Source organism: Suncus etruscus, chromosome 17 (genome assembly GCF_024139225.1).
Source record: "Suncus etruscus isolate mSunEtr1 chromosome 17, mSunEtr1.pri.cur, whole genome shotgun sequence".
Classification (NCBI taxonomy): Eukaryota; Metazoa; Chordata; class Mammalia; order Eulipotyphla; family Soricidae; genus Suncus; species Suncus etruscus.
This window is the reverse complement of record NC_064864.1, coordinates 74,974,741-74,992,510: the sequence shown is the minus strand read 5'-3', so window position 1 is coordinate 74,992,510 and position 17,770 is coordinate 74,974,741. Positions and strand designations below refer to the sequence as shown.

Genomic DNA, 17,770 nt, shown 5'->3' with positions numbered 1-17,770 from the left:
GGTGGTGGTTGGTGATTATGATGGTGGTGGTGGTGGTGGTTGGTGATTATGATGATAATGATTATGATGATGGTGGTGGTTGGCGATGATGGTGTTGATGGTGATGTGATGGTGAGGATGATGGTAATAGTGAGAAGAAGCCCTTCAGGAAAGTTCTCGTAAGTAAGGACACCCAGCATTGGGTTGGAGTCAACCTGGGGACCTGCTGGGTCTATGGGAAGGCTGCTGGGGTGATGGTCTTTTGGGGAATAGTCTAGAGTGGCATGGTGCTATGTGATAACATCCAATGAGGTCACCTCACCTTGATGGACTCGGGTTTTGGCCAGGACAGGTGTCAGGCAGGACTAGGTAGTGCTGGTCTTCATCAGCCAGGAGCAGCACCTACTCCCCAGGGCACAGCAGGAAGCCTCGACCAGCTTGGAAGAAGCTTCACTCACATCTGCCTATCATGATAATGACAATGACAATAAACAGCAGTTGCAAATTTGCCACAAATGAATATGTGCCATGGCCTATTTTAGGGAAGTCAGAGAGCAAAAACGTGCACCATCTGAAACCAAGGTCATGTTCTAGATGGCTTGAACTAAAATAATAGAGAATAAAAAAATAGTTTACTAAAAAATCTAAAATAATAAATAATAATAAAAATCAAAATAATAAAAAATAGTTTAATAATAATAGTTTAAAAGTTTAATAATAATAATCATTTAAAGATAGTTTAAGAAAAATAAAAAAAACTTTGGTGGTGGGAATGTTGCACTGGTGAAAGGGAGTGTTCTTTTCTATAACTGAAACCCAACTACAAACATTGTTTGTAAACATGATGTTTAAATAAATATATTATAAAAATAAAAAAGAAAAGAAGAAGAAAAAATAGTTTAACAAAAAATCTAAAAAAACAGAGAATAATGTTTGGGGAGGGGGAAAGAGGGAAAGAGAGCTAGAGAGAGACCAACACTTGAAGACATAATCACAAAGAATATTTCAGTAACAGCAATAGACGCCATCAGGGAATCTAAAGAGATGGAAGCAGCAGTGGCCATGGGCTGAAGCAGTAGTAAAGACAGAGAGTGTTTACACAGAGCAGATACAGGGTCTGAAAAAAAGATATGCATTGTAAGTTTAAAAAATTGGTGAAGAGGCATCAAGACAAGAGAATTTCATCCTCTGCATTCACCGCAATAGGTGGCCATGTTAATCAAAGCAGAGGGCCACGGTTGCATTGAAGAAATCGAATTGTTTTAGCAAAATGCCAATGATACGGATTCTCTGCCACACAATGAACATGAATAGACACTCTCAAATTAGCTATTGTTTCTTTGAAGGTGAATCTGGACAGAGGAATTATAGCTGAAATGCAGGTGATTGATAGATGATAGCTAATAGACCAGTCACTGGTAGGTGGACAAAGATGGATAGAGATGTTCAATGGATAGAGACATGATTGTGAGTGATGGTGATCAGATGAGTAGAGATTGACTTCCCGACAGCAGAGAGGTGACGATGAAGAGACAATAGGTTCATTGACCATATATGGAGAGACAGAGGGTAAACTAATATGGTGACAGGTAAATGGATAGATCCCAGATGCTGAGAGGCACAGACATAGGTGCAGAAACTCCAGAGGTGCTCAGAGGCACATAGACACAAAGATGGAGAGAGAGAAGCTCCTGAGGGGCAGGATGGACAGACATGAATGACGGATAATAGATTAGAAGGTGGATTGCTGCTAACCTCCAGCTTAAGTAGAAGCCCCTTCCTTGGCAGTGCCTTGACTGATGGACCCTTCACTTGGTTCCTACAGCCTCACTGGCTCCAGCGTCCCCGACCTCATCGTCAGCATGAGCAACCAGATGTGGCTGCACCTTCAGTCCGATGACAGCATCGCCTCCCCCGGATTCAAGGCTGTTTACCAAGGTTGGTGTGTTTGTGTGGGTGCTGCATGTGTGTTGGGAAGGTGGGGCAGCAGAGGAATGAGAACCCATGTGGGACACAGGGCCTGGTTTCTGCCACTGGCCCCTGCAGATCCTGTCTATGGAGTGTGTTGACAAAGGAACGTGGTTAGTGCTTTGGACACCTGGCATGGTGGCACACTTGCCTTTAGCTATGAAGTTCAGGGCCACCCAGCTCATCTTAGGTGGGTCTGACATTCCTCATGGTGCCACCCAGAGCATGGAAGGCAGGTACTCCTGCTTGAGAGGGGAGAGTGACCCCCACAGCTCCTGAAACCTGTTTGTGCCACTCACATTAAGTGATTAAGCGGGGAATGTGACCGTTCCAGAGCCGGAGTAGCTTCTATTTCAGTCTTGGAATTTGCACTCACGGTTCAGAATAAAAAAAGTCCCTTCTCCCATAATATAAGTTGGCCAGCTAAACTTCCCAAAGCAAAACACTCAGGATTTCCTTGTACATCTTTCTGGAATTTTGTCTGTATCATATGAAAGCCCTGGATGTCCTTTAGTCGGGATATGTGGTGACTTAACATGGACTTGGTGCATTTTTAGAACTCTGTCATTTCACATTATCTACCAAAGATTACAAAGGCATCTGGAAATACTGTAAAACTCTCCAAATAAATACAACAGAGGGACCAGGAGATAGTTCTGGGGCAGGGGCCTTGTGCGGAACCCTTGCTTATTCTTTCCACAGGGCACTGTGATGGACGCTGCCCTTCCCAATTCCTATCTACCAGGGGAAAAGCCCTTTTCATACCACTGTGATTGACCCGCCCACTCTGGCATGCCCTTCCCTCAGTCACTCACTCTCTAGCTAACTTTCTTTTTAGACTGCAGTACTAGAAGCATTAGGCAGGTGCCAGCAGCACCCATCTGAGCTGCAGATCCTCCTCTGTCCCCTACCCACAGAAACTGTGTGAGGAAGGGCCTTGACACCTCTCCTTCTGGTGGTGGTGGGGGGGGGGGTGCTGCTGAGAGCCAACAAAGGCTCAGAACAGTGGGTGCCTGGCAGTCCATGATCAGTATTGGAAAAAACAGCTAGTTACATGCAAAAAGGAAAAAAAGGAATGGGAAGGAAGGGAGAAAATAAAGAAGAAAGGAGGCAGAAAGGGCGGAAGAAAAGAAAGAAGAAAGCAAGGAGGGAGGGAGGGAGGGAGGGAGGGAGGGAGGGAGGGAGGGAGGGAGGGAGGGAAGGAGGCAAGGAGGGAAGGAAAGAAGGAAGGAGGGAGTGGGGAGGGAAGGAAGAAAGGAAGGAAGGAAGGAAGGAAGGAAGGAAGGAAGGAAGGAAGGAAGGAAGGAAGGAAGGAGGGAAGGAAAGAAGGAAGGAGGGAGTGGGGAGGGAAGGAAGAAAGGAAGGAAGGAAGGAAGGAAGGAAGGAAGGAAGGAAGGAAGGAAGGAAGGAAGGAAGGAAGGAAGGAAGGAAAGGAAGGAAGGAAAAAAGAAGGGAGGGAAGAAGATGGGAGGGAAGGAGGGAAGAAGGTTTCTATCAGCCATTCTTAAGAGTGTGGAGGGGCCAGCGAGGTGGCGCTAGAGGTAAGGTGTCTGCCTTGCAAGTGCTCTCCAAGGAAGGACCGTGGTTCAATCCCCCAGCGTCCCATATGGTCCCCCCAAGCCAGGGGCAATTTCTGAGCGCTTAGTCAGGAGTAACCCCTGAGCATCAAATGGGTGTGACCCCAAAAGCCAAAACCAAAACAAACAAACAAAAGAGTGTGGAGAGCCTGCTTGATTTTGGAAATCCTTCCTTAATTTCTGTATCTATAGCCCCTGCTGCTGGGGCAGGGGGTTGCATGTTTGCTTTCCTTCTGCAGCTCCTGAAAAGGAAACTGTGAGTGCAATCAATAAAATGTGGGGACTGTAATATAAGGTGTAAAGAACATAATCTATTCCAAAGGGCAAATAAATTTCACAGAGGATAAGCCTGCACAGAAGATTTTATTGGGGCTGTTCCTTTTCCTGGCATTTTTTCCTTCTCCTCTCTTTTTTCCTTATTCTTTTAAAATCACTAAGTCTTTTGAATCTGGTAGGGTTAATCTTATGTTCTTCTATCCCTTGGAATAAGTATTTATTCAACATTTTTAGAAATCTGACTGCAGGAGAGACATCAGAGTGGGGAGAAAGGGGGTTCCCAGAGCAAGCAGGCCTCACCCGCTCGTGGAGAGGTTGAGGGCTGAGAACAGACACCGTCCTCTAGAGAAGAGGTGCAGGGCTGAGAGACGTTGCCCTCCAGTAGAGGGATACAAGGCTAAGAACATAAACCTCCTAGTGGACAGGTTGGTGGAGAGGTGCATGGCAGGACTGACACTGTCCCCTAGTAGAGTGGTGTGGGGCTGAGGGTGTAAATACCAACCCTAAGGAAGAGGCGCAGGGGTGGCACTGCTCCCTAGTGGAGAGGTGCAGGGTTGAGACAGTGGTTCTCAAATAGCGGGGCGCTTTGACCTCGGCAAACAGTGTCATCACAAGCTAAGCCCCCTGTTTATGCCTCTGTACGTCTCCGGAGCCGAGAGTCGCTGTGTCCTGCTTCCAACCCCGCTTCGATTGGAAAAGCTCTGCATTGCAAAACGTGCTCCTTGGAGCCATTCATCCAGACCACCTCTGATTAAAACATCAGCTCAAATTATTGATATATTTTTGTTTTGCGGGTCAAAGATTTTTTTAATAGATACTGTTTACAGTCGAAATGTTCTCTTCTTCAGAGGGAGCCTGAGAGAAAATAATTCAGAAGCACTGGGTTGAGAGAAGACACCAACCCCTAGTGTAGGAAGCAGGACTACAAGTGCAGACGACACCTCTTAGTGGAGAAGTACGTGGCAGAGAGCATAGATCCCCCCCCCCCCAATGGAGTGGTGCATGGGTGACACAGCCCCTAGAGGAGAGGTGCGGGGCAGGAAGCAGGTGGGCTGGCCACCTGGTGGCTCACGCTATTTCTGAAGCTGCTCTCCTCTTTAGTGAGCAATGGCTGTAGACGAGGATACAGCAACTCAAGTGAGCTGCAGATGGAGTTTCTACGAGTTTTCTCCTTGAACAATCTTATGATAAATTCACACAATTGCGTTTGATTGTCCCCTCCCTACCAGGAGGATCAAGCAAAGAAAATGAGCTTGCCCTTCAGTCTTTGAAGTTTTGTGAGGCATGACAAGCCCGAGCACAAGATGAGAATGGTGCTGCACACTCTACATGAGAGAGCAGCCAGTCCTCACAACACACACTCCACCCTGATCCATTGCTCATCTCTGCTCTCTGCTCTTTTCCTGCCATATAGCCTATGTCTTAGAGGAAGCCATACAGAATCTAGAGACAGAACCATGGTTGCCCTTGACGTGGCCTTCACTTCAAATTCCCATCTCCATCCCCCCTGAATCAGACTGTGGGAGCACATTAAGAAGGAGTTGGTGTCTGGTGTTCATATTAACTAGGGAAGCCCTTTCACACTTACTCCAAAAATGGAAACCACTGATAGGATGCAAAAGTACCTTGTCGGGTCTGGAGAGATTAGTACATGGCTTATGAAATTTGTCTTGCACTCAGCAGACCCCAATTCAATCCCCAATAATGCATATGGTTCCTGAACCCCACCATGCATAACCCCTGAGACAGAACCAATAAGCCCTAAGAAGTGCCCTATGTGGCCCCCTAAAATGATAGAATACTTAGATATTCTATAGATAGAATTTCAGATAGAACTCAGAATTTCCAAGGCACTGTGTGTCTGTCTAGTTACAGAAAACATCACAGATTTCTGTGGAATTCATTCTTTATATCAGAATATAAATATGGCACTTGATATGATATGAGAAGCGGCACAGAAGTAGAACATTCATATGTGTCAACTCCAGCATAGACCTCAGCCTGAATCAGGTCAGAAGAGATCCAGGTTCTAGTCAGGGAAGAGGACTTAAGCCAAATCCCCATGTCTCCAACTCTTGTCAGGCATCTCCTTAGAAAGGGTTAATTTCTCCAGCTTTCATGGCGGTGCACTATCTCTAAGGAAAGCAAAGAAGAGCTTTATCAAACTCTCACTTAGTGTTTTCTGAATACTGTATTGATTGATTACAGCGAATTCTCTGACGCTTCTTAGAGCATTCCTATCTTGGAAGTATTGCAGGGGAATAGTATTGCAGGGAAAGAGAGCAGTGGGATGGTGGTTCCCACTTAAACTTTGCTGGACTGCTAGGACCATGAACTATCTCTGTGCTGTGACTATTGATAATGCAGGCTCTAACATTGAGTAACAGACTCTGAGGGGGAATGGGAAGTGTTCTAGCAAGACCCACGACTCATAACTATGTAGACAGGGTCTGCTTGAGGTGGGGAAGGGAAGAAATCATTTTGCACACTAAAAAAAAAAAAATAGTTTCTTTTCCCCAAGAAGGACATGAGTCCTTGAACTGGTTGTTCTAATGAAGAGGAAAAGGTAATGGGAAGAACACAGTGATATAGTTTTTTTGCTTTCAGTTTCGGGGTTTACTCCCAGCTCTACACCCAGGGATCACTCCTGGTGGTGCTCAAGAACTACAGGGAGCTGGGGATGAAACCCAAGCTGGCTGCGTGCATGAAAACACCCTTCTGGCTATATCCTATTGCTCAGCCCTCAGGATCACAAGGGTTAATTTTCATTTTAGGAGCCCCTGAACAGAGCAAGAGAAAACATGTCTTGGGGCCCAAGGAATTTTTAGTAACAGGAATGATGGATCTGAGTCCCCATGTGTCAACCTGAGCAACCTGGCATGTCTTACACGAGAGATTACATTCTCTGAGACTCTCCACAGCCCTTCCCAGCAGGCTCAGAGGAAAACCCACTTCTACTTGGGTTACTTGGAATCTACCTGTACATGCTGGGGACCAAACGTCCTGAAACTCTGGTCTCCTTTGCGGCCACGGCCACTCCAGCAAGATCGCCATTTGCGAGTCTTTTTGTAGCCCGAACTATGGAAGCTCCAGACTGAGGCTTCTGGAAGGTTCTTATGAGGTGAAGCTAAATTGCCTCCTGGGATGCTTATTTTTGTGTTTAACAAGAACTTTTGCTCCAGAATCAGTGATGGTGGATGGTTGTTAATCCCTTATTTTGTAAAACTGGCACATTATTGTTAAGGCCTCATGAAGTCCTGCAAATCATTTGCAACTTTGGAAATGTGTGTGCATGGGTTTTGTTGTTTTTAAGAAATCTATTTAACGTCAAACTTTAAGCTCCAAAAGGAAGATTCTGGTTTCCCAATGAATCCAGGGTCAGGTGTGGTGGGCATTGCTCTGGTTAACAGGATCTGACAAAACGGCTTGGTTCTGAGCTGATGAGGTGGCAAGTTCTGGGTTTGAAAGCTCTGTGAGCTTGTTATTCGTCTCTCGAAGGGCACCTGTCTCGTTTACCAGGTCAGCTCATCGCAGATGTGAAGGAACGTCAGCGTTGACAGTGATCAATGACACACGCAAACACCTCCTCTGTTGAAGGAAATTGGCCCCCTGGGAGGATTCTGAAATGAGCTGTGGCTTCATTTATTTCAGAAGCTGATTAAAAGCATTATTAGTAGCCTGAATATATTAAATGTTTACTTTTAGGTTTTTGTGTAGTTTGGTGGGGGTGGGGGAGATGGAACTACAGAGATCAAGATAATGAACAGAAGTTTCCTAAAGATTTTGTGTGTACAGTTTTGAATATCATATTTGCAGGCGATGCTCTGAAAGTGCCATTGTCTCAGAGATAAACTAGGAAGATTTAGTCCTAGGAAATTGATGGAGAAGGTTCCATGGAACACTAAATAAGCCCTCACGTCAACTAGGAGTCATGTTTCTGACCCTCATCACTGGCAAATGCCTTCACCACTGGACTCCTGTGAATACGCACTTTGTATATTTTCTAGTAGTTTACAAAGAAACTCAGGCATGCTCAGGCTCAGGGGAGGGCACGTAGAGTGCGTGCACGTGTGCTCGCACGCGCACGCACACACAAAACATGTACAGAACATGAGCAAGGGGAGTCTTTGGGAGCGTGACTTTTAGGATGGTGATTAGGAAGACAGTGAGTCAAAAGAAACTACCCTGTCTCCACTGCAGGCCTTGTCCTGCTGGAGGCCTGTGGTTCTTATCTGCCCTGTAATGTCACCCACATCTCTCAGCATAACTGGAGCAAAGAGAGCTAATGAGGCCACTTTTCCAGAGAGAGGCAGTCACACTCCCTAAACATCAGGCTTGGCCCATCTCCTTTTGGCTTCTGCTAACCCCCAAGGGCCTCTACTTGCCAGCGAAAAGTGAGCAGTGACCAAGCTGCAGGAGGGGGCATCCTTCCCAAACACAGACAGTCTGGTAGCTTCTCGGGAATACCCAAGATCAGCTGAGAATGGAGCATCATTAGTAGTGAGCACCCGGCATCATCACTAAGGCCACTTTTTCCACTTCTATTTCTTTCCACATCTTTCTTTTTCCTATGCAGATCTCTTTATTCCCCCTAAATATGGCCTTGTGGCTGAGTGAGGCCCCAGTGCATATGCACTCTTTTGTCCCCTGTCCCCTCCCTGAAGGTTCCAATGTCTTTCTCACTGCAAGCAGAGGTAGGTGCTTCTCAACCTCAGGTCTAGGCCTCTCTGGATTGTCTGCACAGAGCTGCTCCTCCCAAACTGGGCCAGTCACCCAAAGGCACTTATAGAACCCTTCCTCCTCTGACCCTCACAAGTATTATCCCTCAAGGGTTAGTGCAGACCCACCAACCTTTGGTGTTTGCCCTTGATCGACTATTCTAGTTCCAGTGCTGTGGACAGATGTTTGGGTAAATGGAGGGAGAGTAGATGAAAATCCATCCCAGCCCTATGGGGCCTCAGAAATAGATACACATGACAGATGCCTCTGCCCTGCCCCAGACGCCCCTGCAGTACCCCTTGCCCTGCTCAGTGCTGTCCTGACTGGCCACAACAACAGGTCTGGGTGCCTCTCCCAGCCCCTCTGCCTGCCTAGTCCTGCACATGGACCCTGTCTCTGCAGGGCCTCCTGCTTCCAGTCCCTTCACTGTCCAGCCCTTCCTGCGCTTCCTGTCCCTTCCAGTTATCCCACACACTCGGGCCTCAGCAGCCACTGTGACCTTCTTAGCAGCCCCCGACTCAGAGCCTTTCTTCCTCGGGGTCTAGTTAGGCTAAAAAACACTGGCACAAAGTCAGTTGGTGAATGAAAGAGAAATTGGTCTAAGCCAAGGAAGGACAGAGAGCAGAATACATGGTGTGTGTGTGTGGAGCGGGAGGGTGGAGGTGGGTATGAATTTAAAGCCCTATTTCATGGCAATAGTGTCCTCATGACAAGTGCTTTGGGTCTTTGCATTTTTCTTGTCACCTGAACTCTCAGGGAAAACACAGGTCAGGGTAAGAAAGACCTAGATGCTCAGTAGGAAGATGGAAGTTGGTCCGGGCCAGTTTAAGTGTAAACACTGAACTGGGCTCAGGGCCATACAGTGGCCAGGAGACCATCCAGCAGGTCCCATCTGCACTGTCCACCACAGGTGGCCTTGCACAGCAACCAGGCCCACAGTGTCCCTCCTCCCAAGAGGACTCTATCCTCTCTCCACAGTGCTGCCAGGAGGAAGCCGAGGCTGCAGGTGCTCTGCTCCAACAGCCATCTGCTCCATTCTTGCTCTCTCATCCTCATGTCTTGTTCGCTCTCCCACCACAGAGATCGAGAAGGGCGGCTGTGGGGACCCAGGTGTCCCTGCCTACGGAAAACGGACAGGCAGCAGCTTCCTGCATGGAGACTCACTCACATTCGAGTGCCAGGCGGCCTTCGAGCTAGTGGGCGAGCGAGCGATCACATGCCAGCAGAACAACCAGTGGTCGGGGAACAAGCCCAGTTGCGTGTGTGAGTGTCACTGGGCACGTTGACAGCGGGCACAGCCCCAACTTCACCAGCTGATCCCAGGGCACAACTGTGACCTCCTGCCCGACTGGGGGCACAGCCCTGACCTCCTGCCCAACCCCAGGGTTGGGTCTCGTCCTGCCCATTTACTTATCCCACACCTACCCTGCGTCCAGCCCCATCCCCATGGGGCGGCACTTCTGAGTTTGGGCATAGAAACAACTCTCTAGGACCACACTAGATCTACTACTGCTAACATTTGCCAAAGGGGCTGATCAGCTCAATAGATTATTATGTGATGATGTCTCAGCTTGTGTGGTGTTTGAAGGGACAGGAAATGGGTAGAAACTGGGGAAAGCAAGGTCTGAGGTGAGAGGGAATAGGTGGATCCTGGGAAGAGGGGGGTCTGAGGTGGGGTGGAAACTGGGAAGAAGGGTGTTTGAGTGACATTAAGTCAGTGGAATCTGGGGAGAGAGGGATCTGAGGTGATAAGAAATCGGGTGGAACTGGGGAGAGAAGGGTCAGAGGTGACAGGAAATAGGGTCGGAACTGGGTAAAGGAGGTGTCTGAGGGCACAGAGAGTCGGGCAGGCCCTGGGAGAGGGGAGGGTCTGAAGTGGGGTAGAAACTGGGAAGAAGGTTGTCTGAGATGACAAGAAATAGGTTGGGAACTAGAGAGGGGAGGTGTCTGATGTAACAGGGAGTCATGTGGGCCCTGGGGAGAGGGGCGGTTTGAGATGACAGGAGTGGGTTGGTAGCTGGCAAGGGGAGGTGTCTGAGGTGATGGTGTTAGACAGGACTGGGAAGAGGGTATGTCTGAAGTGGTAGTGTCTGGGCAGGACTGGGGAGAAAGCATGTCTGAGTTGACTGGGCCTTGAGCAAGCACTAGGATGAGGGAGTATCTGAGGTGACAAGGCATTGGCGGGCCCTGGGAAGGTGGTTGTATCTGGCAGACACAACAGACACAGCCCCTTGCCGTCTGAGGTTCTGAGCAGTCCTGGCCGTGTCCTCCATCTGTTCCCACAGTTTCGTGTTTCTTCAACTTCACCACCTCCTCGGGCGTCATCCTCTCCCCAAATTACCCAGAGGAATATGGCAACAATATGAACTGCGTGTGGCTCATCATCGCAGAGCTGGGCAGCCGGATCCATCTCATCTTCAATGACTTCGACGTGGAGCCCCAGTTTGACTTTCTGGCGGTGAAGGAAGAGACTGTCTCTGAGATGACTGTGCTGGGGACATTCTCAGGCAATGAGGTGCCTTCCCAACTGGCCAGTAGCAGCCACATCATCCGCCTGGAGTTCCAGTCAGACCACTCCACCACGAGCAGAGGGTTCAACATAACATACACTAGTGAGTAAGCCACCAGGCCCACTGCGGGCCCACAAGGGTGGCAGGGCTGCCCTTGGCGGGTTGGCAACATGTGCCTGAGAAGAGACACAAGCTTAACTCATGTATATGGATTTCAGCCACTTCTGTCCTGTGAGGACTGCTCCCTCTCTTCTGCTCTCTTCCCCTCACTCTCTCTCTCTTTTATCCCTGCCTTCTTCCCTCCCTCCCTATTCCCCTCTTTTATCCTTTCTTTTCATATTTTTATTCACTTCTTCCTTTTCATATTTTTATTCCTCTTTTACAGTGTTAAGGATCAACTCCAGGAAACATGTAATATGTGTACTTTACCACATAACTGGCCTTTTCCTTCCTGCTTTTAAATTCATCTTTCCAACAGTCCAGTCATCTTTCTACTCTCCAATCCACTTGTCCATCAATTGGCACTCGTCCAGTATTTCCCTGTCCCCAAACATCATTTGTAAAATACCCACATGTTTATCTAATCATTACTTCTTTGTATACTCATTTCACCAACCAGATATCTACCCAACCCATCTATCCATCCATCCACTCAGCCATCCAAGCTTTCATCCATTTATTTATATTCATTTGTATAACCATCCATCATTATAGCCTATCCACCATTCAACTATTCATTTATCTATCATTCATTTATACAACCTATCCATCTATCTACCTATCCATCTATTCTTCCACCTACCCATCCATCAATTCATACACTTATTCATCCATCTATATATCAATCAATCTATCCATCTATCCATCCATATGTCCATCTTCCCAGCAACAAATAAGTACTGCAGAGGATCGAGGCATTTGAAGTCAGGAAAAGTGGATTTGGAAATCAAACGTGTAGTTTGTTGAATTTTTTTAGTATATTTTTTATTTGTTTAAACATCTTGATTACAAATATGATTTTGATTAGGTTTCAGTCATGTAAAGAATACCCCCCCTTCACCAGTGCAACATTCCCAACACCAATGTCCCAAATCTCCCTTCATCCCACCCCACCCCCACCTTTACTCTAGACAGGCTTTCTAGTTCCCTCATTCATTCACATGATTATGGTAGTTCTCAGTGTAGTTATTTCTATAACTGCACTCACCACTCTTTGTGGTGAGCTTCATGAAGTGAGCTGGAAGTTCCAGCCCTCCTCTCATTGTCTCTGAGGATTGTTGCAAAGATGACTTTTATTTTTCTTAAAACCCATAGATGAGTGAGACTATTCTGCATCTCTCTCTCCCTCTGACTTATTTCACTCAGCATAATAGACTCCATGTACATCCATGTATAGGAAAATTTTATGACTTCATCTCTCCTGACAGCTGCATAATATTCCATTGTGTATATGTACCACAGTTTCTTTAGCCATTCATCTGGTGAAGGGCATCTTGGTTGTTTCCAGAGCCTGGCTATTGTGAATAGTGCTGCAATAAACATAGGTGTGAGGAAGGGGTTTTTGTATTGTATTCTTGTGCTCCTAGGGTATATTCCTAGGAGTGGTATAGCTGGATCATATGGGAGCTCAATTTCTAGTTTTTGGAGGAATCTCCATATCGCTTTCCATAGAGGTTGGACTAGATGGCATTCCCACCATCAGTGAATAAGAGTTCCTTTCTCTCCACATCCCGCCAGCACCGATTGTTCTCATTCTTTGTGATGTGTGCCAGTCTCTGTGGTGTGAGATGGTATCTCATCATTGTTTTGATTTGCATCTCCCTGATGATCAGTGATGAGGAGTGTTTTTTCATGTGCCTTTTGGCCATTTGTATTTCTTTTTTATCAAAATGTCTTTTCATTTCTTCTCCCCATTTTTTGATGGGATTAGTTTTTTTTTTCTTGTAAAGTTCTGTCAGTGCCCTTTATCTGATGGGTATTGGGTGAATAGTTTCTCTCACATGGTGGATGGCTCTTGTATCCTGGGCAGTATTTCTTTTGAGTTGCAGAAGCTTCTCAGCTTAATGTATTCCCATCTGTTGATCTCTGCTTCCACTTGTTTGGAAAGTGCAGTTTCCTCCTTGAAGATCCTTTAGTCTCAATGTCATGGAGTGTTTTACCGAACTGTTGTTCTATATACCTTATGGTATCAGGTCTAATAACAAGGTCTTTAATCCATTTGGATATACCTTCGTACATGATGTTAACTGGGGGTCTATGTTCACTTTTTTGCAAGTGGCTAACCAGATCTGCCAGCACCACTTGTTGAAGAGGTTTTCCCTGCTCTACTTAGGATTTCTTACTCCCTTGTCAAAAATTAGGTGATTGTATGTCTGGGGAACATTGTCTGAGAACTCAAGCCTATTCCACTGATCTGAGGGTCTGTCTTTATTCCAATACCATGCTGTTTTGATAACTATTGCTTTGTGGTACAGTTTAAAGTTGGGAAAAGTAATGCCTCCCATACTTATTTCCCCTAGGAGTGCTTTAGCTATTCGAGGGTGTTTATTGTTCCAGATGAACTTCATAAGTGTTTGATCCACTTCTTTGAAGAATGTCATGGGTATCTTTAGAGAGATTGCATTAAATCTGTACAATGCTTTGGGGAGTATTGCCATTTTAATGATGTTAATCCTGCCAATCCACGAGCACGGTATGTGTTTCCATTTTCGTGTGTCCTCTCTTATTTCTTGGAGCAGGGCTTTATAGTTTTCTTTGTATAGGACCTTCATGTCTTTGGTCAAGTTGACTCCAAGATAGTTGAGTTTGTGTGGCACTAATGTGAATGGGATTGCCTTCTTGACATCAATCTCTTCCCTATCATTATTGGTGTATAAAAAGGCCATTTATTTCTGTGTGTTAATTTTGTAGCCTGCCACCTTGCTATATGAGTCTATTGTTTCTAGAAGCTTTTTGGTGGAGTCTTTAGGGTTTTCTAAGTAGAGAATCATATCATCTGCAAACAGTGAGAGCTTGATTTCTTCCTTTCCTATCTGGATTCCCTTGATATCTTTTTCTTGCCTGATCGCTATAGCAAGAACTTCCAGTACTATGTTGAAGAGGAGTGGTGAGAGCGGTCAGCCTTGTCTTGTACCAGAATTTAGAGGAAAGGCTTTTAGTTTTTCTCCATTGAGGATAATATTTGCCATTGGCTTGTGGTAGATGGCTTCAACTAGATTGAGAAATGTTCCTTCCATTCCCATCTTGCAGAAAGTTTTGATCAAGAATGGGTGTTGGACCTTATCAAATGCTTTCTCTGCATCTATTGATATGATCATGTGATTTTTATTTTTCTTGTGCTTATGTTGTGTATGATATTGATAGTTTTATGGATGTTAAACCATCCTTGCATTCCTGGGATGAAACCTACTTGATCGTAGTGAATGATCTTGAAGAGGCATTTGATTATATTTGCTAAGATTTTTTGAGGACCTTTGCATCTATATTCATCAGCGATATTGGTCTGTAATTTTCTTTTTTGGCAGCATCTCTGTTTGGTTTTGGTATCAAGGTGATGTTGGCTTCATAAAAGCTGTTTGGGAGTGTTCCCGTTTTTTTCAATTTCATGGAAGAGCCTGGCTAGGATTGGTAGTAGCTCCTCTTGAAAGGTTTGAAAGAATTCATTAGTAAATCCATCTGGGCCTGGGCTTTTCTTTTTAGGCAGATGTTTGATTACAGTTTCAATTTCCTCAATAGTGATAGGGGTGTTTAGATATGCTATATCCTCCTTACTTAATTGTGGAAGATTATAAGTGTCCAAGAATTTATCCATTTCTTCTAGGTTCTCATGTTTAGTAGCATAAAGTTTCTTAAAGTAGTGTCTGATTACCCTTTGGATATCTGCAGTATCTGTCGTGATATTCCCCTTCTCATTTCTAATACGGGTTATCAGGTTTCTCTCTTTCTCTTTCTTTGTGAGTTTTGCCAATGGTCTATCAATCTTGTTTATTTTTTCAAAGAACCAACTTCTGCTTTCGTTGATCTTTCGGATTGTTTTTTGGTTTTCCACTTCATTGATTTCTGCTTTCAGTTTTGTTATTTCCTTCTGTCTCCCTATTTTTGGTTCCTTTCATTGGTCATTTTCTAATTTTATGAGCTGCGTCATTAAATTATTCAGGTATGCCCCTTCTTCCTTCCTGATGTGTGCTTGCAAAGCTATAATTTTCCTCTCAGGACCGCTTTTGCTATGTCCCATAGATTCTGGTAGTTTGTGTCTTCATTATCATTTGTTTCCAGGAAAGTTTTGATTTCCTCTTTGATTTTATCTCAGACCCACTGGTTGTTAAGTAGCAGGGTGTTTACTTTCCAATTGTTAAAGTTTTTCTTCTGTGTGGCCTTTGTAGTTCACATCTAATTTCAGAGCCTTGTGGTCAGCGAAGTTAGCCTGCAAGATTTTTTTTTTTTTTTTTTTTTTTTTTTGGTTTTTGGGCCACACCCGGTAACGCTCAGGGGTTACTCCTGGCTATGTGCTCAGAAGTTGCTCCTGGCTTGGGGGACCATATGGGACACCAGGGGATCGAACCGCGGTCCGTCCAAAGGCAAGGCAGGCACCTTACCTTTAGCGCCACCACCCGGCCCCATAGCCTGCAAGATTTCTATCCTCTTGATTTTATGAAGGTATGTTTTATGTGTCAGCATGTGGTCTATCCTGGAGAATTACCTATGTACATTGGAAAAGAATGTGTATTCATGTTTTTGGGGGTGGAGTGTCCTATATATATCTACTAGTCCTCTTTCTTCCATTACTCTTTTCAGAGTTAGTATGTTTTTGTTGGGTTTCAGTCTGGTTGACCTATTAAGTGTTGACAGGGCCGTTTTGAGGTCTCCCACAATTATTGTGTTATTATTGATGTCTTCTTTCAGATTTGTCAGTAAGTGTATTAGATAATTTGCTGGTCTCTCATTGGGTGTATATATGTTTAATAGTCTGATTTCTTCCTGTTGCACATATCCCTTGATTAGTACATAGTGTCCATCTTTGTCCCTTACAACTTTTCTGAGTATAAAGTTGGTGTCATCAGATATTAATATGGCCACCCAGGCTTTTTTAAGTGTGTTGTTTGATTGGATGATTTTCCTTCAGCCTTTGATTTTGAGTCTGTGTTTGTTCTGACTATTCAGGTGTGTTTCTTGTAGGCAACAGAAGGTTGAATTCATCTTTTTGACCCATTTGCCACTCTGTGTCTTTTAATTGGTGAATTTAGTTCATTGACATTGAGGGAGATGATTGTCATAGGATTTAATGTCATCTTTGTAGATAAGTTTGCTGTGTTTGTTGGTCTCTCTTGTCTTAAAATAGACCTTTCAGGTTTTCCTTTAAGGCTGATTTTTTCATCTGTGAAGTTTTTGAGCTGTTGTTTATCCATGAAGCTATGTATCCTTCCTTCAAACCTGAACATGAGTTGGGCTGGGTGCAGTATTCTCGGTGAGGCATTCATTTCATTCAGTCTTGTAACAATACCCCACCACTGTCTTCTGGCCTTGAGAGTTTCTTGTGACATGTCTGCTGTAAGTCTTAGGGATGCTCCTTTGAATGTAATTTCCCTTTTTGATCTTGCTGCTTTCAGTATTCTATCTCTATCTGTGGAATTTGTCGTTGTAATGAGGATGTGTCTTGGGGTGTTTTTCTTTGGGTCTCTTTTAGCTGGTACTCTTCGGGCATGCAGGATTTGATTGCATGTAGTCTTTAACTCTGGGAGTATCTCTTTGATGATGTCATTGACAGTTGATTCTTCCTGGAGATCTCCTACCTGGTCCTCTGGGACTCCGATGATTCTTATGTTGTTTCTGTTGAGTTTATCAAAGACTTCTATTTTCATTTGTTTGCATTCCTTGAGTACTTTTTCCATTGCCTGATCGTTTGTCCTAAGGTTCTTTTCCAGTTTCTTCTGCTGTGTTGAGTTTTTCTGAATCTCATCTTCCAGTACTCCGATTCTCTCTTCAGCTGCTGTTACCCTGCTGTCAAGGCCATCCACTGAGGTTTTCAGTTGAGCTACCATGTTTTTCAGATCTGCTATTTCAGTTTGGAGTTTTCTGATTTCTGTCTTTGTGTTCTGTTCAGATCGATCTATGCTTTGAGTTCTACAAACATCTTCCTTATTTCTATTCTAAACTCCTTATCTGAGAGTTTAATCAGATGGTTGGAATTTTTTAGGTCATCCGCGCTATCGTCTTCATTCTCTGTGCATGGTGTTTGCCTGTGAATTTTCCCCATTGTCACGCTAGTAGTGTGGTTTTTCCTGCGTGTTGTGGTGGGGTTTATTGGTTAGAAAGAGTGAGCAGCTGTGAAGCGAAGCAGAGCAGTCGCATTCTTCTGGGGCCTCTAGGTGACAGTTTTTGGGGGTTCGCTTCCCAGGGCTCTGAGGAGAGCTTCAAGAATTCGGGAAAGACAGAGAAGAGTAGGACAGGGCTCCCTTCAGGTCCTCAGTTTCCTCAGAAGAAGCACAGCAGGGCAGAGACTCTGCAGGTAGAGCAATCAGCACTCCACTTGGCAACCCCCACAGCCAGCCATTTCTTACTCACTCACTCGATCACTGGGTAGCTTCAGAATGCAGTTGGGGGGTGGTTCGCTTCCCAGGGTTCTGAGGAAAGCTTCAAGAATTCAGGAAAGACAGAAAAGCACAGTTTGTTGAATTTTTACAGCACTTCTCTTTGTCACAGGCTCTTACTGCAAAATAGATTGTGCTTAAATACATATTGAGA

General features: G+C 45.1%; 1 protein-coding gene across 1 annotated transcript in view; it reads left to right on the top strand.

Annotated features, from left to right (window-relative positions):
* Window positions 1-17,770, top strand: part of CSMD1 (CUB and Sushi multiple domains 1) — a 942,957-nt gene that overhangs the window by 801,447 nt on the left and 123,740 nt on the right. Inside the window, exons 12-14 of the mRNA XM_049790475.1 lie at window positions 1,805-1,917; window positions 9,600-9,782; window positions 10,805-11,131. Coding sequence (XP_049646432.1) covers window positions 1,805-1,917; window positions 9,600-9,782; window positions 10,805-11,131 — 623 coding nt within the window. The remainder of the gene's footprint in view (window positions 1-1,804; window positions 1,918-9,599; window positions 9,783-10,804; window positions 11,132-17,770) is intronic.